The 23,322-nt window shown below is 37.3% G+C and overlaps 1 protein-coding gene across 3 annotated transcripts in view; it reads left to right on the forward strand.

Annotated features, from left to right (window-relative positions):
* Positions 1-303: 303 nt before the first annotated feature.
* The window catches only part of LOC140533874 (prostaglandin-E(2) 9-reductase-like), a 30,800-nt gene continuing 7,781 nt past the window's right edge, over positions 304-23,322 (forward strand). Inside the window, exons 1-7 of one of the 3 annotated variants that reach the window (XM_072654211.1) lie at positions 305-475; positions 9,824-9,991; positions 12,150-12,266; positions 15,427-15,504; positions 16,273-16,395; positions 17,055-17,164; positions 19,296-19,461. In XM_072654211.1, the coding sequence (XP_072510312.1) occupies positions 389-475; positions 9,824-9,991; positions 12,150-12,266; positions 15,427-15,504; positions 16,273-16,395; positions 17,055-17,164; positions 19,296-19,461 (849 nt within the window). In that variant the 5' untranslated portion in view covers positions 305-388. Of the gene's footprint in view, positions 476-9,823; positions 9,992-12,149; positions 12,267-15,426; positions 15,505-16,272; positions 16,396-17,054; positions 17,165-19,295; positions 19,462-23,322 lie in introns of all 3 variants that reach the window. The other 2 variants (XM_072654212.1, XM_072654213.1) reach the window with 2 other exon arrangements.

Here is a 23,322-nt window from a genome sequence, read left to right on the forward strand (position 1 = left end):
CCTCTCTCTCTGTGAGATCTCCCTCCCCAATGCTTCTTCCCTATTCTACCCCTTTCCTGTCCAGTGTTTCCACACTGACCCCACCACTCTTTAGGAATAATTAGAGAAAAAGAGGACAGCAATCAAATTTAGGTCAAATCAAGACTTTCTTTACTTACTTTAACATTTCAAATCACCTAAGTTTCTCAGGAAGCTGTAGAGAGGTGATTCATGTCTTGCTGTTCCCTCCACCCCACTCTGCAACTTTAAAACTATGCCACTCCCCCTGAGTTCCATAGGGCAATAGAATATTAAACAGAAACAACCAGGACTTTATTCAATTAGTCTTTCCCAACTTGTGGGAGTTTTCTGCCTGCAGAGATTGACTTGACCTGTGAAGTGAAAAGAAATGGCTCTTTCCAGATGTCCAACAGTAACAATGAATGATGGGAATACCATCCCGATTCTGGGATTTGGTACTTATAGCAGTAAAGGTGTAAGTATAGAGAAGAAGGGATTTGTGGGTGAGGGTGAGGAGAACACTGGGAGGGGAGATGGAATGTGCTATCCTAATTCTCTTCTCATCCCATTCCACCCAGTATGGTGCCAGAGACTCTTTGGGGTAGAAGTACACAATTCCATGTCAAATGCAGGATAGTGAACTTCTGTATCAATCTGACACTCTGGTACATGTATCACATGTCAGGTGTAACCACCACCAGCTGACCACAGAGACTCTGGTAATTGTAGTTCTTTCCTTGCTGGGCAAAGAAAGTTAAGGTGAGATCAGCCCTCAGATGTGGTGGAGGAAGGTTCTTCATTAAGCCTAGAGTTTGAAAAAGCTTTTGGGAGTGTATGAGGAAAGAAAGGGTACATCTTTGGCAGACTATCTGCTACATTTGCCTTTCCCATCTTTGAGACCACGACAGATGATATTTAAATGGATGAGCAGAGAGATGTGGGGCTGTGTATTATTATGCATGCTCAATCCAGGAGGCAGAAGAGAAAAAAAGAGGTCCTGCCCTCTGCCTTACTTCTGCTTAGTTAGGTTTTAAAAAATTCTCTTGAATATTTGCCAGATTTTATAGAATTGTAGTCATATTTCTAAATTATTATATAAAATATATTCCTTACATAAACTTTCATTTAATTCAAATTTAATTATATTATTTTGAATATTATTTTCACCTGTGGTGGACTTGTTTCTTAATGTTGCCCCATATTCCTTTCATTGAGGCTTGAGGGTGAAATGGGAACCACATTGGAGAGAGGAAGATTGCCTAGGGAAATACAAGGAGCTTTTTTTTTTTTTTTTTTTTGCTCTGAGGGCATATGCACATAAGCACAAGCATTTCATAATTGCACATCCAGCCACAAGATTATTATGAATATGCAAACAAATCTGTACCACTGATGAGGGCTTTATAAGAGTAACCAGTTGTATTCTATGCACTTTGTTGAACCTGTGCACCTCAGGGAGACTTGGATGTTAAAAGATTGATGAATGGATTCCCCTGACTTCCCTGGGGTGAGGAGAAGGGAGTCTGTTTTATTTCATATTGAGGTGCAGCAAATACCAGACCAGCATGAAGGTGCCTGGGTATTGATGTAGTCTGAGAACTGGAGAAAAAGAGTGAACAGCAAGCAACACTGTATCTGGGGAATATCCGTACTGCCATGTGAATATTGCAGGTGGTGAAAGGGAAAGAGACAGAAAGGGTATGTAGAGGAAGGGAGGATACATTTTGCTTAACATCTAAACACAGAGATAAGCCAGCTAAGAGGAAGAGCTTTCCTCCAGCCCCCTCCCTCCCTGCTTCCACATAGTGGTCTCCAGAAAGCAGGCAATTTATTTCTCCCTTCATTCAGGATGGCAGGGCTCTTGGAGTTTGGTGGTTGTAGGAAAATAGCCCACCTGAGACCAACAGCCACCACTCTAAACCCATTCTCTCCCTAGGTGTCACTGTCTCACTGTCAGACATGCTTTGTCTGCCTCTTCACTTTTCTGAAGTGAAATGAGGACTTTTGGAAAAGGGTCTGTGAGGATGAAGAAGGGAATTGCTGTGGTTATAGGGTACAGTTTTCTACCTAAAAAAATTGTGATTGTTGAGGTTACGTAGGGTGAAGGTCTGGACTTGAAGATTGAATAACTGAGGAAGAGTACAAGCCCAAGCAGCACTATCCTGACAAGAAAAGAGAACATGGTATTTGGGGACCTTCAAGCTTGGGATCACTAAATGGAATCACTTTAAGACTTTCTGGTGTGTTAACCAGGACACTGCCCCTAATTTCAAAAAACCCACAACCTTAAAGAGACATGACAGAAATGCAGAAAATGATAAATATGCATTATATGATAATTGCATTAGAGAGTTAAGCCGTGAAGAATTATGAGAAATTTGAAGTAGAGGCTAATAACCAAATGGGGAGAGGGAGAGATGGAATAAGGGAAGGCTTTCTGGAAAAATGATATTTAAATTGAACTTTTTGGAATGGTTAGGAACGCTGGCTGTTCTGCATTTCTCTTGTCTATAATTCTTTTCCAGGGGTAGTTATATGACTCAGTGAATTGAGCTCGGAGTTAGGAAGATTTGAATGAAAATCTGACCTCAAATACTAAAGAGCTATGTGACCCTGATCCTTTATCCCGTTTTCAACTATAAAATGGGGTTAATAATAGCACCTACCTTCAAAGGTCCTCAGACTAGGAAGTCCACAAATTATTCATAACAGTAAATTAAAGTTCAAAACTTTAGAAAGGACTTATCATTGAAAAGTTCTTCTTATCTATGTTTTTTACATGAGCCTGGTGATAGACTTTGATTCTCCTATCTTAGAATCTGGAGATATTTTTGCTTTGTAGAACTTCATGAAGTACTTTTTGCTAAAGAGTTCAAGAATTGTTATCTGCATTGTGTCCTGCCATATATCCAAGCCAGAGGTCCTCAGTGTTTTAACAAAAACAAAAAATTCATTTTGTTTTATCAGGGTAATTTAAAAATCTATCCACAATAATCTTTTAGATTTATTCACAACATGTATGCAATAATATTAATTTTTCTCTCCTAAGCTTCCAAAATATAATTTACATTTTATACTTATATTTTTAAAATACAGCAATTTAGTCTACCTACACTTATTAAAAAAATAAAACTCTAAATACAAACTTGTTATTAATACTGTATATTTTATATGGGCCAATCTGTAGGAAATAATGAAGCAAGACCATATTCTTCTGATTATTTATAAAACTTTATGTTACATTTTTTATTTTGCAAATTTTGTTGAATATTAATAACATTATAATGAAATAAGTTACCACTTGAAAGATGCTTAATATGGTAATCAGATATATATGATACAAGACAAACCTTTTAGTGACTCTGTCAAACCTTTTCATCCCTTCTCAAATCTATGACTCTTTCTCACCCACCCTCTAAGTTGAGAGCTTTGCCTCCTGTTTGACTGAAAAAATTGAGGCCTATTCCTAAGAGCTGCCTCTGAGAGACCTTCTGCCATTATTTCTTCCTTTACCCCTCTCTCACAAGGAGAGGTTGCTTTTTTCCTTCCCAAAGCAAACCCCTCTGTGATTCCATTCCATCTTTCTCTGACTTATCTTCAGTCTCTCCTTGTCTACTCACTGTTTCCTTACTGCCTGCAAACATACTTTAAAAAATAGTCTCACTTGATCCTTCCATCCCTGTGAATTATTCTCTTCTCTCCATATATAATAGATGTCTATACTTTTCTTCTCAATCTCTTTTTAGTCTTCTACAACTTAACTTTCTGTTCCATCTTTGAACTGAAACCCTTCTCTCCTACATTGCTATTGACCTCTTAACTGCCAAATCTAATTGTCTTTTCTCAGTTCTCATTCTTCTTGACATCTCCAGTCTTTGACACTGTCAATCACCCTGTTCTCAGTGATTCCTTCTGCTCTCTAGGTTTCCATGGCACTACTGTCTCCTGGCTTTCTTCCTACCTGTCTGACTTCTCAGTCTCCTTCACTGATCTTCAGCTAGGTCATGACACCCACTAACTATAGATGTCTCCCAGATCTGTATCCTGGGTCCTCTTCTCTTCTCTCCTCCCTCTATATCATATAAGTTACCATGGTTTCCATGATTATCTCTATGCTGATGATTCTCAAATCTACTTCTCCAGCCTACTCTCTCTGCTGACCTTCACTTAGTCCTAACTGCACATTAGACATCTCAAACTGGATGTTCTGTAGACATCTTGAACTCAACTTCTTCAAAATGAACTCATTTTCTTTTTCCCTAAAACCTCTCCCCTTCTAATCCTTTCTATTATTGTTGAGGGTACCATCATCCTCCCTGTCACCCAGACTTATAACGTAGGCATCATCCATGATTCCTCACTATGTCTCACTCACCATAACCAATCTGTTGCTAAGGCCTGTTGATTTTTTCCTTCATAATATTTTTCATATGACCTCATCTCTTCTCTGACACTGTCACCACCCTGCTGAAGGTCTTCATCACTTCATGTCTGGACTGTTGTTTGGACTGTTATCTGCTGAATGATCTCCTGGACTCCACTGTCCTTTTACTATATTCCGTCTTCTAGTCAGCAGTCAAATTAATCTTCCTGAAGCATCAATCTGACCATGTCACACCATTATTTAATTCACTGCAGTGGTTTCATATTGCCTCCAGGATCAAAAATAAAATCTTCTAAATGAGGATTTAAAAAGTCCCTGATAACCTATCCCCATCCAATGTAAAGTATGTATCTTAGAATTTATTCCCTCCCTATGTACCATGGAGGAAACCAGTGTGATCTTTCCAATGGAACATATCTCATAAAAGTAGCTCTGGTGACATTCTATATTCTCACGTAGGATATCTCAACTTGTTTCATCTTCTTCAGATTCTTGATCCATGCGACCCCTATATCATTTCATCACTGGAGAAAAATCTCTAGCTGGAACATATGAATGGGACCTTCACTACTCCTTTTGTTTTCCTACGTTTCTATTCCTTTGGGAGTCTGATCACTTCTTACTGTCTTCTTAACCCCTTCTGTCTTTCAGCTTAATTATTTCAGTTACACTGCTATGTCTAAAGTTGTCAAAGATCTCTTAGTTGCTGAATCCAATGGCTTTTTCTCAATTTTCATTTTCCTTTACTTTCTCTTAGTTGCTGAATCCAGTGGCTTTTTCTGCTTTCATTTTCTTTACTTTTGACACTGAGGTTCACCTCTTTGATACTTTCTTCTCTCTAGGTTTTCAAGACATCACTCTCTCTGGTTGTGCTACCTCTACTTGTCACTACGTCTTACCCCCCATGTCTTTTCCCAAGACCTGTTGATTTTACCTTTACAACAGGGGCAGCGAGGTAGTGCAGTGGATAGAACACCAGTGCAGGAGTCAGGATGACCTGAGTTCAAATCTCACCTCAGATACTTGACACTCACTAGCTGCTTGACTTTGGGCAAGTCACTTGACCCCAGTTGACTCATCCTGGGTCATCTCCAGTCATCCTGATGGTCACTGGCTTCAGATGGCTCTGGTGTAGAAGTGAGGCTGGTGACCTGCACAGCCCTCCCTTACTCAAAACAAAGTCAAGTGCAAGGCATATCATTATTTCTCTGATATCACGGTCTTCTTCAGCAATGAAGGACAAACACACCTTTACAACATCTCTCATATATGCCTCTTCTCTCCTCTGACTCTGTCATTACTTTAGTGAAGTCTCTCATCTCTGACCTGGACTTTTGCAATGTCCTGCTGATGGATCTGTGGGCCACAAGTCTTTATTCATTGCAATTCATCCTTCACTCAACCACAAAAGTGATTTTCCTAAAGCTGTGGTCCAACCATATCACTCCCCTCCTGCATAAAACCTAATGGCTCCTTTCTTGCCTCCAGTATCAAATACAAAATGCTCTGTTTGGTATTCAAAGCCCTTTGCAACCTAGGCCCCTTGTATCCCTCCAGCCTTCCAGTACTTTACATGTAACTTTTGACTCCATGATCCTGGCATCTACATTGTTCCAGGAATAAAACTCTCCTCTCATCTCTGGACATATTTTCTGATTATCCCCCATGCCTGGAATGCTCTCCCTCTTTGCCTCTGTCTACTAACCTGCCAACTAAAATTGCAGCTTTTGGTGGAAGCCTTCTGTAACCTCTTTTAATTCTAGTATCTTTCCCTCTATTCAGTTATGCCTGTATATTTCGTGCTAGGCGTATGTGTCTACATATCTCCTTCTTCAGATTCTAGGCTCTTTGAGGGCAGGGACAGTCTTTTGCCTCTTTTAAAATAGGCACATGGCAGGTGCTTAATAAATGTTTATTAGCTGGCAATGCTCAGGTTTCTTTTTCTGAGGTGTGTATATGGGGGTGAGGTGCTTCTGTAAAGCTTTAATTGGAGATTTGGCTGTGCTAGGATCCATGCCTCTTTTATTCACTTTCCTTTTCATTATTTCTCCTTATATTTTGGACTTATTTCCCTCCATATGAATTTTGTTACTTTTTTCTTGTTTTATAAAGAAATACTTTGGTAGTTTGAAAAGTATAACTAGATAAATAGAACAATTTTGGTAGTATTGGCATTTTTACTATACTCGTTCATCCTTCCCATTAGCAATGAATTTTTTCCAAATATTTAGGTCAACCTTTATTTCATTAAACAATATTTTGATGTTTTATGTAGATTATTCTTTTGAAAGTAGAGTCCAAAATGTGTTATTTACATTTTGGCAGTAATTTTAAGTGGATTGTTCCCCCATCACTACCTGCTGGATTTTATTAGTATTATATAGCAAAGCCAATGATTTCTGTGGATATATTTAACTTCCCGCAGGTTTGATGAAGTTGCCATTTCACTTAATTGTAGTTGTCCTTTAGGCTTAACTACGCATATAATATAATCTGTAAAAAGTTTGAATTTTATTTCTTCCCTTATTTTTTTTCCTCTATTAATGCTGCAATAGCCAGCATTTCTGTCACTATATCAAATATAATTGGTCACAATGGATATCCTTATTCCACCCTTGAATTTACAGACAAGAATTCTAGCTTATCTCCTTTACAAATAATGCTACCTCTTGGTTTTAGATAGGAAATATTTACCACTTTATAACATGTAACAGGCCAACCCCACTTTATCATGCTTTGGGCCCCAATCAGCTTGGAGTGAAGATAAATGGCAATTGTTTCTGTTTTAGCCTGAGGGTCTTTCTCTTTTAGACTGATTTTTTTAAACTAGGTAAAGAGGTCATTCTCTGCCTCATTTCTTACCTAGCCTGAAATCCCTGAGCGAGCATTTCCTCAATCAAGTGGAAATCTGTTAAATATCTTAACTTAAAAAAGGCTGTGGTCTCCCACTCGGTCTGGGCCATTTCCAGTCATCCTGATCTATATCTTGCCACTGAACTCAGATGGCTGTAAAGGAGAAAGTGAGGCTGGTGACTTTGCACAGTCCTTCCTCATTGAATTCTAATTCACTTGCATTTCAAGGCACCATCTCCCTGATGTCATGGTCCTCTTGGAGCATGAAGGACTAACAACAATAACAAAAATTTTCATTTTTGTGATATGTCTGTTTAGTCCCATATTTTCTAGTGTATTGTTGTTACTTAACAGAAATTCTATTTTATCAAAAAAATTTTTTCTCTTTTTTGGAACATCCCACAGTGGGAGAATGCCTTTCTCCCCTGTCCCACCTTAACTCCCTGAGGATGGACCCTCCTCCACACTTCCACACATGAGCTTCAGTGACAGGAATCGTTGAGTCACATAGCAACCTTGGTGGCCTCAGTGGGAGATACATAGAATAGGTCCTCCCCTGAGTGGGGGGAGGGCTTCAAGGAGAATTTAGGGAGGCTCAGCAGTGACTGACATGGAAAATATGGACAACACCTCAGGATCTGGCTTTGAAGACAGGGGCACTTCACCAGCATTTTCATGAAAATATCTATGCTGATGCAGCTGCTACTGAGGAGGAGGATGGAGAATTCCTGAGAAAGAAGGGTTTCAAAGGACAGCCGAGTGGACTGGTGGCTAATCAAATGTGGCAGGTGGGGAAGAGACAGGCCTCCAAGGCCTTCAGACTCTTATGCTAATATTGACATCCTTGGACCTTGCTTTCATGTGGAGCCTGCCCAAGCTTGAAACTAGCTCCTGGCTTGAGTCCATGATCCTTGCCAAGATGGTCAACTTTCTCCAAAAAATTGCTTGTGAACTTGGTTGTCCTTTTCTCCCACAGTATTTTTTTCTTTTTCTTTCTATTCTCCCTTAAAAATGTAGCAATAGTACCTATAGTCTGTGGGAAAAGCTGCAGAACCTGGTTCAATATTCCCTAAAATTCAAAATTTTATTTCCTGAAAATTAGTTTGGGATATGTCACTTTCACCTTAATGATACGAGGTTTGATGTTGTTCACTTGTGTCTCACTCTATGACCCCGTAGCACAACAGGTCCTTCACTATCTCTCAGTCTTTCCAAGTTCATGTTCATTGTTTCTATGACACTATCTATGCATCTAATCCTTTGTTGCCCCCCTTTCATTTTGTCTTTAATTTTTCCAAACACCAGGTCTTTCCCATTGCATCTCATCTTTTCATTATGCAGCTAAAGTATTTAAGCTTCAGTTTCAGTATTTGACCTTCCAGTGAAAAGCCTGAATTTCTTTAACTGTCTGATTTGATCTCTTTCTTTTCTGTCTAAAGGACTCTCGAAAAACCTTCTTCAGCACCACAATTTGAAAGCATCAATTCTGTGATGCTCAGCTTTCCTTATAGTATAACTCTCACATCCATATATAAATATAGTAGACATAAAATAGACAAATCACACTTCAAAGCACCACTTACAAGCTGCTTCAAATCACGCAAACTCTATCAATAGTGGACCAAAATTCATAATAACAATATATATATGTCAAAAAGTACAAAATAGTATTATATATAATTCAAAAATAAGTTACATTGAGCTGAGTTAGTAGCCTAATTTTTAGTTGGATGGTTCTAATTTCTTTATGATTGATTGACCTTGCATAACTGTACCTAAAGTGGTTGTTGGTGAAATCTCACTATTTCTTCCCTGATATTTCTGAACTCTATGCTTTTGTCCTCTTATCCTTATCAATATGATAACTGAGGTTACTAGTATAGTCTCCCTAACAGTAATTCTAAACTGTCTGTCTTGAGCTTTTAGGTGATTCAAGAATTTTAGTTTAAATGGTTGGTCATGGATAGTAGATATCAAATTAAATATTTTACGAATCCATGATTGGTAGTAATTTTCTTAAGTTTATCTTTTTTCATTCCACCCCACCACCAACGCACTGAAAGTCTTCTCCCAAACTTTTCAGTGTTGAAAGCTTTCCTACTCCTCCTTTAAATTGACTTTGTAACGTGAATTACTATTGCTCAGTTTGTGCTGTCTTATACTCTGTCTAGTACTGTGCTCTCTTGAACTAGCCTATAGCTCAGCATACTTAAAACAAAACATTTCTTTAAACTATGACTGTGGGAGGAGGAAAGGCATGGATTGTAACATCAGATCCTAAAACCAAAACCTAAAGACTAAAGTCTAATCCCAAGAATTCAGCTAACCTAGGCAGATGTCTATCTGGCAAAATATCCACTTCTCTCTGTTACCTAATAGCCTCATACTTCTTAGAATGACTGAATGGAAAAATAAACAAACATCAGGGTCTAAAGAAAGCAAATGGAAAATGCCACTGTACATGGAAGAACTTAAGTAGTACTTGATCAAGAAAGATAAACAATGGCTTTTCTCCTTTGGGACAAAGTGTCCATTGGGCTACGGTGTCTTCTTCCAGGTTGAAATTCTCTCTCTTTGAATCCATAGACTCCAAAAAGTGATTGTGAGATGGCCACAAAGGTAGCTATTGAAGTGGGCTACCGTCATATTGATGGGGCTTTTGTATATGAAAATGAAAAAGAAGTTGGACAGGCAATCCAAGCGAAGATTGCAGATGGGACGGTGACCCGAAAAGATATATTCTACACAGGGAAGGTATACAAAACAGTGATTCAGTTTTGTGGGAATTTTTTCATGTTAAAGAAATGTGATGATACATTTGATGAAGACGAACCAAAAAACAAAATTCTATGTGTAACAAAGAAGAATCCTCCCAACCAAGGGAATCTAAAAAACAAAAATGAATTTTTCTGCATAAGAGAAAAGAGAAAGGCTAGCTAGTGTTAATGAGAAACAATGGAATTTAACTCCTTGTCATTTAATTTCAAAAGTAGAGTGCCCATTCAGTTAATAAGCAAGATGCACATTTGTGCGGGGATGCTCATTAAAGAACACGTTGTCTTTGTTCTTCCGGAGGCTGCATTGCTATAAGGCAGTGTAAAATAGCTAGATATTTAGTTTTCCCAAATAAATAATTAGGAAATCACCTCAGGGACAATGAGAGAAATGAGCACCTCTAGGAAAAACTATCAGGGACATGTAGTGACCACATTTTCTGAATGAACAACTATGAGATTGTTTCTCTTATTATGACATGTCAAATGTAAGATTTTGGTATTAAGTGGACTCATATTGTGAACTGATAATTTCATAATTGTGTTAGAAGTTTATATTTCATCCTGAAGACTCTAAATTATTCCTACTTTTAGTCAGGATGCAAATTCCTTGACTAAACCGTGAGAAGAAAATGAGATGATCATTGTGTACTTTTTTTTTTAGTAATAGATCAAAATTATAGTTATTATGTAGGAAAATAATATTCTTACTGTGAAATTTAGTGTTTGACAAATCTGTATTTTTTTTTCTAAATTAGAAATAAATTATCTGACAGGAAGTCCTATTCTAGATTTATTGCAAAGGATACAAATCATAAGTATGTTCATTCTTTAAAAGCACCTCATCACTGGGAAAGCAAAGAATAATGCCTTAAAGACAAGCCAAAAGAAGTGACAGTAACATTTGTTTAAGAAAGGTTACAAGGGTTTAACTGCTTCTGAACTGCAGTAATGTGCCCTCAAATTTGGTAGAAATTCAGCAACATACTATTTTTGTAAAGTCTCCTAGGTTTCATTAAAAGGTTTTCTCATAGTCTTATCTTGATATCCATATTTGACTGGATTTAGACAACAAAGGGATTAAAATACACTTTATCATTTTTTTCTAGTTAATTTTTATTCTTTTCCTTTGGCCTCCAACCTCCAGTTCTGAAATTTGCAGATATTAATTATTACATTAATTTGTTGGGGGCAAGGGTTTGAATTAGAATAATCCAAACCTGTTGTTCCAAGTAATTAAATTTTATTAAAGATTTCTAAAGTGAAATAGAAAGAAAAGTAACTGGTAAGTGATTAAAGTGATAGCAATGCTGACTTGCATTTCTTATAAACTCCTCCCAAACTATAGGAATGGAAAGATGCAAGTCTAGCCTCTTGTCTATTGTGTGCTACTAAGTCATCTTTGTGTTCAATCTTAGGAAACAACATAGGAAAAATAGGCACTTACTCAACAGATAAGGGGAAGATGAAAGTCAAGGAATTGCCTTGAAAAGTCTACTTCCCTATTATCTCTTTTGACATTTGATTTTGTAGCTACTGCTTCCTTCCATAGGTGGAAGAAAATCTTAATAGGTTTACAAAACACAGTTTCAAAAATATCCAAAATTCTGGCATTAACTTGAGTTGGGAAGAGACCTCATTGTTCTGTGGGTCCTCTACCTTTGGCCCAGGGAAAGCACCTCCCTCCCTGAATACTACTGCTAACTTTTCTAGCTTCAGGCTTCTCAATACTTCCTTTAAAACCCCCTGATTCAGAGAGGTCTCCATGCTGGTTGTCCACTCAGAACCTCCTTCAACAGGAAGTTCAGGAGCCTTACTCTAGTGGGTAAATTTTTCTAATTCTCAAAGAGGTCCCTTTTGCAGTTAACAAAACATGTGACATCTCTTATAAACTTAAGAAGAACTTTTGGAGGTAGATGAATTTTATTTATTATCCCTCATTTTACAAAGAAACAGGCACAAGAGAGATTAAGTGACAAGGATGATCTTCAACTCCTTTCACATTTTTTAGCCTGTAAATTGACCACTCTGGGAACTTTGTCTGCTGTTCTGGTATTGCTTCAATTTGTCCCACTTCTTTAAACTGCTTTGATGAAGAATACTCATCGTTACTTTGAATATTCCTTCAATCCCTTTAGCTTTGGAGCACATGCCACCGCCCAGAATTGGTCAGGCCTGCCCTGGAAGAGACCCTGAAGAACCTCCAGCTTGATTACCTTGACCTTTATATTATACATTTTCCTGTCTCTTTTAAAGTAAGTACTAGAACATCGTCTAGATACAAAGACATTCTGACCACATTTCTTCCTTTTCTGTCTTAGCAGATTTCATCCTTCCTTCTCTAAGGAGTGAAGGAATGTTTTGTTCTTATTTCTGCTTTATCTAGAGGACGACAGATTAATGTTTTGATGGGGAAAAAAAGTGTCGTTTTTAGGGTTGGGTGTCATTCTCCTAATATTTAAAATAGATTCCTACAAGTTAATATTCCAAGGATATTCTGTTTTAACCTTAGGAGATGAGCCTGGGCATGTTTAGGAGAGGCATGTAGTCATCAAGGTCCAATGACTTTGAGTCAAAAACAGGAGAAAAACCTTAGAGATTTATTAGACTGCTAACGAATCTGCGCTTGCTGATAGCAAATTCATATTTTTTGATTTAGAATATATTTGGTTTTATGACCTTTAGGCTGCTTAGAGTACAAAGCTAATTAACAACATTGTGTAGCAACCTAGGATAGAAAAAAGAGCATTTCACAGGATAGGTTGGGGATTGGTAAAAGGAGAAAAAGGGAGTATTTGGAATGCCAATGGTAAGATTTACCATCAGAATAAAAAAAAGATGCTCAAGAGCTGGTGATAAAGGGAAGAGAGCAAAATTCTTTGATAATTGTGAAAGCTATCCTTTTAGAAAAAAATTCAGTATCTTTTATTCAAAGACAAGAGGAAGCTACAACAGTGGGTTATGTCCATTATCAAGCTCCTACTCCCATTGCATGGGGGTGAGGGACTTTTTAATGTTGGACCACCAGAAGGTTTGGGATTTCTAACTTTTTAGTCCATCAAGATGTCACATAATATTTGTGTTGCCTGTTTTTTTTTTTCTCCACACTTGCTTCTGGGTAGGCTAAGGGTGATGGATTACCTAAGTTAGAAAGTTCTGAGCTATAGAAGTGCTTCTGCCTATCCATTGTTTCTGCCAAGGTCAGCACAGATCTGGTGAGTTTCCCAGGTTGCTTAAGGAAAAGCAAAGCTATCGATATTAGAAACAGAGTAAGAATGTCTAATTCATTTATGATGTGATGTAGTGTTTTACATATAGGTCACATACATACTTGGAGCTTACATTTCCATAAGTTATGAGGTGTTGATCTAAATCTAATTTCATCCATACAACTATTCAATTCTTCCACCAGTTTTTATTAGTGAGTACCTTTTCCAGTAATTGGGGTCTTCTTTTTGTGGAATAGTAGGGTATTAAATAAATTTGCGTTAGTGTGTTGTGCTTTTAATCTGTTACACTCTTAAATCTACTTTTTAATTCAATTTGTAATAATTTTCAAAATTCTTATTTTGGGTATTTGATTTACTCATCTCTGGATTTACTTTACTGAATGGGGCTTTGTTCCAGTGCTAACCAAGGGCACTTGCTCAGCTTTTGGGTGAAGTGGTGTGCTGTGTTTAGTCTTGGCCTGGGTTCCTTGGATTCTTGCACTGGTCTCCATCTCCTAGAGTTTGGTTGCCAATATTCTTCGATGTTCAGAGTGGAATTTTCAGGACCGTATTTGGCATCTCAGAACAGAGTGTCCAGATACCCTTGGATTTGATCTTGGCTGTTCTGACCTCAGAACCTCAGTAGCATGTCAGTAGCTCCTCCACTGGTCCCTCCCAGGTTTTCAAGATCTGCACCCTAGGATTTTCTCAGGTCAGTCCTCCATTCTTGCAGAATCTAGACACAGAACATTCATTGAAGAGTACAATTGTCAGATCTCTCTGGGAAACTTTGCTTGGAAGGAAGGAAAAGGTGTATTTTACTTGTCTCTGAGTTGCTGGATGACTTTTTGTACAGTTCTGAAGTAGAAGATTTCACTTACTATAATTTCTCATAAATTTCTTGGTTATTATTCAATGTGACATGAAGTTCAGTTCTGCTTAAGTAGGTATGTGGGAGCTGGGCTGCCTGCCTTGACATCTGGAGACTGTGTTCTTCAATAGTCTTTCAAAGGCAAGGCACTGGAGCAGCTAGGGAACACCATGGATAGAGCATCAGTCCTGGAGTAGGGAAGATATGAGTTCAAATCTGGTTTCAAATATTTACTAGATGTATGACCATAAGCCATTTAACTTCATTTGCCTTCAAAAAAATGCAAAGCATGAAAGAAATCTGAGACAAGTCAACCAGTTTAAGTATACTTAAGAATTTACGTGATGATCTAGTTCTTACATGCTAGAAATAGGAACCCACCTTTGTCTATTGGTCAGTGAGAAGGAAAGAGAAACTGAATATACTTGTTTAAGAGAAATATCCTATAAGAAGAGAGGGTTGTGGGATGAAAGGATACATAGACCATTCTATTATAAGTACTGGAAAAGGGAAGAATAAGAAAAAGATAAAATGGACAAGGCATTTGATTGGACTAAGAAGGGACAAGAGGGGAATGAGAGAGGGAAGAGGAATGAATGTGTCAGGGGAGGGGAGAGTTTACTCAAGCAAAACAAGTTACAACTACCAAAGATTGATTAACCAGAAAATAAATAACAAAATGAATCAAAGATTTAGCAGTTTGATTCCAGGCCATGGGTAACAAAACAAGAGTTACTAAAACTCTCCAGTAATGAATTGTTTCCTTTTTGGAAACTACGAGCCTAGGCCAGTATGTTGTAGGTACTAAATAAATGTTTTTTGAGTGAGCAACTGATTGCATGTACATGACTACAATTGTATAAAATATTCCAGACTGTTCAAGTTAAAGGACACATCTTTTCTGTCTAAAAACCAGCATACCACCAAGGTATAAGTGGTACATTCTATCAATCAGAACCATGTAATTAAATTTGGTGATTTTGCTTAATTGTTTCAGCAAATATAATTCTATATGGGATTTAATTCAATATTTGTAAGGAATCATTTTGTGTCACATATTGTCAAGAAAGTTTTAAATATATAATACATAGAGAGTGTTTGATTAGATGATTTGTAAGATTTTTTCCAGGTCTACATATCTGGTCCTGTAGACTTTTATTACAATTGTTTGTATTCTTGACTCCTACTAGCAGAAAGAAATATATTGCCATTTCACGTTTTATCTGTGGCATCTGGCACAGTGCCTTATGCAACATAAACAGTAGGTTGAACTGAATATGACCATTCACTTGCTTGACTGTCTCAGAAAGACCAGTTTCCCTTCTGTTATTGCAGCCTGGAAAAGAGAATTTGCCAATGGATGAAAATAACAAATTTAGCTGCGACTCTGTAGATTTGCGTGATACTTGGGAGGTAGGTGACTTGTGGAAGCAGAGGACAAAAAACATGCTATGACTCTGAGGTACAGTTAGCCTTCCCTAAAAGTGATTGTGATTGGAGGGGAAGATCGTCAGGTAGTTGAGAGAGACTAATTGGCATGCTAGAAAATAATAAAATGTAAAGATAAGAAAAAAAAGTGTTAGAAGCTGGGGAGGAGGTTGTTTTTCTGGTGGTTGTTACTTTTTCTGTTTCTTGGCACGGTAGATTTTGTCACCCATTCCAGAGAATGAAAGCCCTATTTGATATTTCTAAGCATCTTGACATTGGCTCCTATGACTTTAAATTTCATTTCCTGAAATAAGTCCTTAACTTCCACTTAACTTTTCATGCTGTGATTGAAAAGTTATATGGGAGTCAGTGTCATGTAGATTTAATTCTGTTAATATGTTTTTTTTAAAACTAGTAATATACCTGATGAAGAGGTGTCCTCTGAACCAGAATAATTAAAATGGTCAGAGGATCTGAACTTAAAACATGCTTTGGTTGCTTACTACCTGGCATTTGGCAAGAACTCCGCTAGAGGCTGATTTCCTTCACCAAAAAAGGAAAAAATAAATAGGTTTGACTAAATTGTTTCTGAAGCCCCTTCCCAGTTTTAATTCTGTGACATTCCCTCTCCTTGGGTTTTTTTTGAAATCAGAGGAAAAGAAGTAAAAACACCAAGGCTAGCTGATGAATGGGGGTTTCTATTCCACATGTACTCCAAGGTTCCATACTGGTTCACAATCCCTCTCTGCTCAGGCCATGGAGAAATGTAAGGATGCAGGCCTTGTGAAGTCCATTGGGGTGTCCAACTTCAACCGCAGGCAATTGGAGATGATCCTGAACAAAGCTGGGCTTAAATATAAACCTGTCTGCAACCAGGTAAAACAATTCATTTTCTAGTGCAGTTTCTTTCCTATCCTTCCTCTTCCTGACAAATGAATGGAGAAATCATAGCTCCTTGCAATTCTTATCTTCATCATGGTCCTACATCTCATTTATTTTTCTTGAAATGATTACCTCCTCCTCACATTTTCCTAGTTTTTAATGAATAAAATTTATTTCTTTGATTCTTTATAAAACTTTTCACAGAAGTTCAGTGCTTCATCCTATATAATCCACAAGGTTATCTGAGTGTATTTTTATTGCACAGTTAATTTTCTTTTCAAAACTTCTCAAATAATTAAACCCTGAAAGTGATATTTCCTCAAACACATTGGAGCAATTTTTATTTAAATCAAAGTACTTTTAGTACTTTTTTTCAGGCAGCAAAGTTTTAATCAATGGCAGTATCTGAATCTTATTTACTAATTGATTTCAAGCTTTCCCTTAACTCAAAAATACTTTTTCTGTCCCTTTCAGCACTAATGACTCTATGTGAATAGGACCTGAAATAGACACATATTCTCCTAGCATTCTGTGATTTTGGTGTAACTAGATAATTCTCAAGTCCTTTAATTATGAAAATGCCAGCTATTATCCTATCTGTCATCATACATCTTATTTTTATAAGCTAAAACTTTGCTTTTATTGTACTGCAGGTGGAATGCCATCCTTATCTGAACCAGAGCAAATTGTTGGAGTTCTGCAAGTCAAAGGACATCATATTGGTAGCATACAGTGCTTTAGGATCCCAAAGAGAGCCTAGATGGTAAGAAATGGTCTGGAACGGATTCCTTAATCACTAATAAAGTTGACTATCAAATTTTGTGTACTCATAAATTATGCAACATTGAGTAGTCAAGCAGCGTTGAGTGTGGGGTTATAATTAACTGGATTTAACTTCCAAATCTAGCATTTTAGTAGTTGAATGATATTGAAGAATTAATTTAACCTCATTTCATCATATGTAAAGGAAAGATAATAACATTTTCTCTGCCCACTTAATGTTATTATTATGAGGTTCAAAGGAGGCATTTATGGAAATACTTTGAAAAATGTAAAAGGGTACCAAAAATTATTTTATAAAGCTAGAAAAAATAAAATCAAAATTCATCTGGAAGAACAAAAGCTCCAGAATATCAAGGGAAGTAACGAAAATAAATGTTAGGGAAGATGGCCTAGTCACAGGAGATCTTAAATTGTATTATAAAGCATCACTCATCAATACTATTTGGTACTAAGAAATAGAGGGGTAGATCAGTGGAGTAGGTTAGATACATAAAATACAGTAGTCTGTGATTATATGAATCTACTGTTTGATAAACACAGGACTGCAACTTCTAGGATAAGAAGTCACTTTTTGAAAAAACTCTGGGGAAAACTGAAAAATAGTGTGGCAGAATCTGTGTATAGACCAACACCCACAGCGTATACCAGAACAAAGTCCAAATGGGTCCATGATCTAGGTATTAAAAACTCTTATTATAAACAAGTTAATGGAGCAAGGAATATTATATCTGTCAGACTTATGGAGAAAGGAGGAATTTATGACCAAAGAAGAGATAGAGAACATTAGGAAGTGCAAAATGAATGCTTAATTACAGTAAATTCAAAAAGTATTTACACAAACAAATCCAATGCAACCAAGATAAAGAGGGAAGCAGAAAACTGGGAAAGAATTTTTGCAATTAGTATCTGTGATAGAGTCCTCATATTAAAAATTAATAGAAATAAGAGTCAAACTTGTAAGAATTAATGTCATTCCCCATTGGATAAATGGTCAAAGGATATGAACAGGTAGTTTTCATAGGATGACATTAAAACTGCCTATAGTCGTATGAAAAAATGCTCTAAATCACTACTGATTAGAGATATATGCAAATCAAAACAACTCTGAGGTACCATATCACACCTGTCAGGTTGGTTAACATGACAACACAGGAAAATGACAAGTATTGGAGAAAAGGTGGGAGAGTTGGAACACTAATTCATTGTTGATGGAGCTGTGAGCTGATCTAACCATTCTGGAGAGCAGTTCAGAACTAAGCCAAAATATATAAATATGCATGTCTGTTGGTCCAGGAATACTGCTTCCAAAGTGACTATAAAAAAGGAAAAAGGACCCACATGTACAAAAATATTTATAGCAACTCTTTTTCTGGTGACCAAGAACTGGAATTCAAGGGGATGTCCATCAATTGGAGAATGACTGAACTAGTTGTGGTGTATGAATGCAATGGAATACTATAGTGCTGTAAGAAATGATGAACAGGCAGACTTCAGAAAAAGCCTGAAAGATGTATATGCATTGTTGCTAAGTGAAGTGGGCAGTACCAGGAGAACATTAACCACAGTAATAGCGACAGTGTATGAGTACTAATTTTGATAGACTTAGACCTTCTCAGCAATGCCTAAAATATTTCCAATGGACTCCTGATGCAAAATGCCAGGAACAACTATGGAGTCAGAACCCAGAATGAAGGAGAATATTTTCTCTTTTGTCATTCTGTTATTTCATTTTTTTCATGGTTTCTCCCATTCATTATAATTCTTATATGCAAATGTGACTGAGGTGAAATTGTGTTTAATAAGAATGTATATTTAGAGTTCTTTTAAGATTGCCAGCCATCTGGGAAGGGAGTAGAGAGGGAAAGTGAGAAAATCTAAAACTTAAGGAAGTGAATGTTGAAAACTGAAAACAAATAAATCAAAAAATTTGGAGAAAATGGTGTGGAATAGGGAGATGGAATATTGTGAGCAAAACAAAATACGAAGGTCAGTTTCAAGGAAAGAAAGAAAATTGTAAAATGCTAGAGCAACGTAAAGGATATTTACTATGTTACTATGTAAGTGATCATTTCCCTGACCACAGATCTCAAAATGTTTGTTTTTCCTTGCAGGGTAGATGAGAAGTCTCCCTTTCTCCTAGAAGACCCAGTCCTGGGAGCCATTGCCAAGAAACACAATCGAACCCCAGGCCAGGTTGCTCTCCGATACCAGATTCAACGAGGGGTAGTCGTCTTGGCAAAGAGCTTCAATGAAAAACGACTCAAAGAGAACTTTCAGGTAAAGAGGCATGGGCAGAGTTGGTTTAAGCAGTTGTACCAACACTGGTGTTGGTGAATGAAATATTGGAAAAAATTATGAAAAATGGAGAAGTCTGAAAGCTTGACTTTAGGGAGGTGATTCCTGAAGAGTCTGGAGGACTTCAGTGCTTCAATCTGGTGGAGGAAGGGTGACTTCAAGCACATTCTCTGCTACTCTGAAAAGATCTCCAAGAAACTACTTGTTCACTTCAATTTTCTGAGAAGACAATGTGTGTGATATTTATGGAACACACGCTTTGGAATAACTACTTTGCATTTATTCACATTATACCTTGCACATATGTAATATAAAAGAGAATACATACAAAGTAGTTAAATACATAGAGTTTCAGAGCCAGAACATTACCAGTTAAGGGGATCAGGAAGTACTCAAATAGAAACTGGGACTTGAGTTATACCAAAGAAAGAAAGGGATTTTGTGAGGTAGAGGTGAAGAGAGAGTGTATTTCAGGCATAGATAATGGCCAGTACAAAAGGAAGAAGACAAGAGATGCAGTGTTGTGTGTGAGGAATCAAGAGAAAGATAGCTGGGGCCAGATTGTGGAGGAGTTTATATTTTATCCTCAAGGCAATTAAGATTTATTTAATAAGAGAATGACACAGTGAGATCCGTGCCTCTTCTTCCAGTACAAGGCTCTTTTTCATCTTTTCCATTTGTTTTATGTTATCAAAATCAGCTTATGCCCACAACCTCTTTGTGTGCTCCTGTTAATTGCACTAATAGTGGCAGAGTTTTTAAGAATTGCAAATATCATCTTGCCATGTAGGGATGAAACCAGTTTAACCTTACTGAACCCCTTACATTTTTTGCTCTTACTTGCTTGTCGTTTTATGCTTCTCTTGAGTTTTGTATTTGAAAATCACATTTTCTGTTCAGCTGCCAAGCCTAGAGGCCTGTATTGGGCTACCCGAGTCTTTCTTACCTGTCCAGGTCTTCGGCTGGCCACGCCGGATGCACATATGAGAGAAAGGACGTTCCAGAGTCAAACAGGGGTTGAGCTTTATTACAGGGTTTCGGTTACAAGTGCAGGGGGTCTTCTTTCTTAGGACGAAGAGGGGGAGATTTCCTAAGAAGGCTAAGCTTAAGGGAATGGAAGTAGAAGTACAAGCGGGGGAGAGAGGGGGAGGGGAGAGAGGAAAGCAAAGAAGCGGAGCCCTACTTTTCTCTTTGGCTCCACACGTGCTAAGAGCTTTTAGGCTTCCTCAATCCTACTTAATCTTCAGCCACACAGTTTGCATCTCAATACCATGCTGTTAGGTAACTAGGTGTGCTCCAATCCGGGACGACCTCGAGGGCAGGGAGACTCCACCCATCAGGTATCTCCGGGGGAGAGGCGGAAATACCCGAGCTAGCCGAGCTAGCTCGGTCTGACCTTCTCGAACCCCCGCTGTTCATGGAGGGCCTAGTAAGACTCTAAGATTTAGAAGTCCCACTTTTACCTGCCCGAGACTGTCCACACGGAATTGAGCTTCCAGTCCCAACATTCAGCTCTCATCTTTTTATCAAGAATGTTTGGTAGCCCTCTATTCCATTAAATATCCATTTTCCCCTTTGAGGATTATATATTCAGTTTTGCTACATAGGTGATTAAAGTCCTCAAATCCTTTGATGTAGAAGCTGCTAAATCCTGTATAATTCTGACTGTGGCTCCACAATATTTCGGTTCTTTCTTTCTGGCTGGTTGAAGTATCATTTCCTTGACCTGGGAATTCTGGAATGTGGCTATAATATTTCTAGGAGTTTCATTTGGGGATTTCTTTCAGGAGGTGACTGGTAGATTCTTTCAATTTCTCTTTTAACTTCTGGTTCTAGGATATCAGGACAGTTTTACTCAATAATTTCTTGAAATATAATGTTCATACTCTGTTTTGAAAATGTGGTTTCAATTGTTTTCAATTCTCTGTCTTGGATCTATTTTCCAGGTCACGTGTTTTTCCAATGATACATTTCATATTTTCTTCTATTTTTTCATTCTTTCGTTTGATAGACTCCTGATGTTTCATGGAGTCATTGGCTTCTACTTGCCCAATTCTAATTTTTAAGCAATAATCCTCTTCAGTTAGCTTTTGTCCCTCTTTTTCCCTTTGACCATTTCTTCTGGAGGAGTTGTTTTCCTCAGTGAATTTTTGTACAACTTTTTCTCTTTTCTGTGCTTCCTCTACCAAGTAGTTGACGTTTTGCATGATTCTTTTGTATCACTCTCTATTATTTTTCAGTTTTTCCTTCTACCTTTCTTAGTTAGCTTTTAAAATCCTTTTAAAGTTCTTCCAGGAGTTCTTTTTGGACATGGTAGGAGTTCTCTTTGGGCTTGAGACCAATTTCAGATTTTTTCTTTGAGTCTTTGTGTGTAGGTGTTTTAACATCATTGTCTTTTTCTGAGTTTGTATTTTCATCTTCCCTGTCACCATAGTAACTTTCTGTGGTCAGGTTATTTTTTTTTGTTGTTTTTTTGCTCATTTACTAATACATTTAGTGACTCTTCTGAGATTTTTTGTGATTATATTGTTGGACTCTGTTCCTAGGGTGGAGCTTCTTGTGCTAGGAGAGAGGGACCTCACCACTGGTCTGTTTTACTGGAGGTGTGAAGTCTCTGAACTGCTACTCAGGGGCTGTTTGTCCTGGCCTTGGACACTTGCACACTGACCTGTGCCTGGGCTCTGTGTCTTACTTCTGGCTTGTCTGGCCTTTGTTTCTCCTTTACCTGTGAAATAAACCTTTCCTGCTGATTTTCTAAGTTATTTTATCCTGGAGAGATTTTTTTCACCTTACCATTTAATTGGTTCTGATGCTATAAAATTCATTTGGGGTATTATTTTATTATTGTTTAGAGGTGAATTTGGGAGAGTTTCAATGAGTTCCTGCCTTACCCTGCCATCTTCTGTTTTAATTAGTAGTAAGGTTAAGAGATAAAATGATTCATCCTAAATGTTGTTGATTCTTTGCTAAATTGTTTGTCTTTAGGGAGTGCAATGAGGACCAGGGTTTTGAGGTTGTTATGTGATGAAGAAGGAGAACTGGGTAGAGGGCATAGAACCTTTTAGCTTGAATTTTAATAGGGGACATAGTTTAGGAGGCATGGTAGCTGTATGAGAGGCGTCATGATGATTTTTTAAAAATATTCTATAAATTCTCATTTTGGGTAACAACCCTCATGAATAAAGGTACCATGTTTCACACTCCTAACACCTTTAAAACCAGAACAAAGGAGTTAAAGCAATAACATTAGGGAAAAGAGAATTAATAAGTACAAGGATGCTTCAGGAACATTTACTTCTCACATTGTGTAAGCGTTGAGCAAGGCAGTGGGTTCCAACTTTTTTGTTCCCCAAATTGTTTCCAACAACAACTTACAATATGTTGTGAGCCATCAGGGTAATTTAATATCCTGTTTATAATATTGTTTTAAATGTATTTATTAAATGCTTAAAATAACAGTGATAAGTTTTACACAAAAACCTCCAAATGGGAATTTACATTATGTAATTATAAAATGTAATTTTATTCTACCCATAATGATGAAAATTCTAAATACAAAATAAACTCTAAGTATAATTGTGAATTCTGTGTGGGATATTACCTAAGATTTTTTAAGATTTGTTCCAGTAAGACCTCATATCCTGCAATTATCTACAATACCTCTTATTAAATTTCTTTTACCAAATTTGTTGTGTATGAATAGCACATGAAATATGTTACAACTTGGAATATGTGTGAACTAACATAATCATATGTAAACTTAATTTTATTTGAACTGAGATTTATAACACTTGACTCAACAAAAGGATAAACACAATCTTAAAGCTGTTTCCACATCAACTT

Source organism: Notamacropus eugenii, chromosome 3 (genome assembly GCF_028372415.1).
Source record: "Notamacropus eugenii isolate mMacEug1 chromosome 3, mMacEug1.pri_v2, whole genome shotgun sequence".
In the NCBI taxonomy this organism is placed as follows: Eukaryota; Metazoa; Chordata; class Mammalia; order Diprotodontia; family Macropodidae; genus Notamacropus; species Notamacropus eugenii.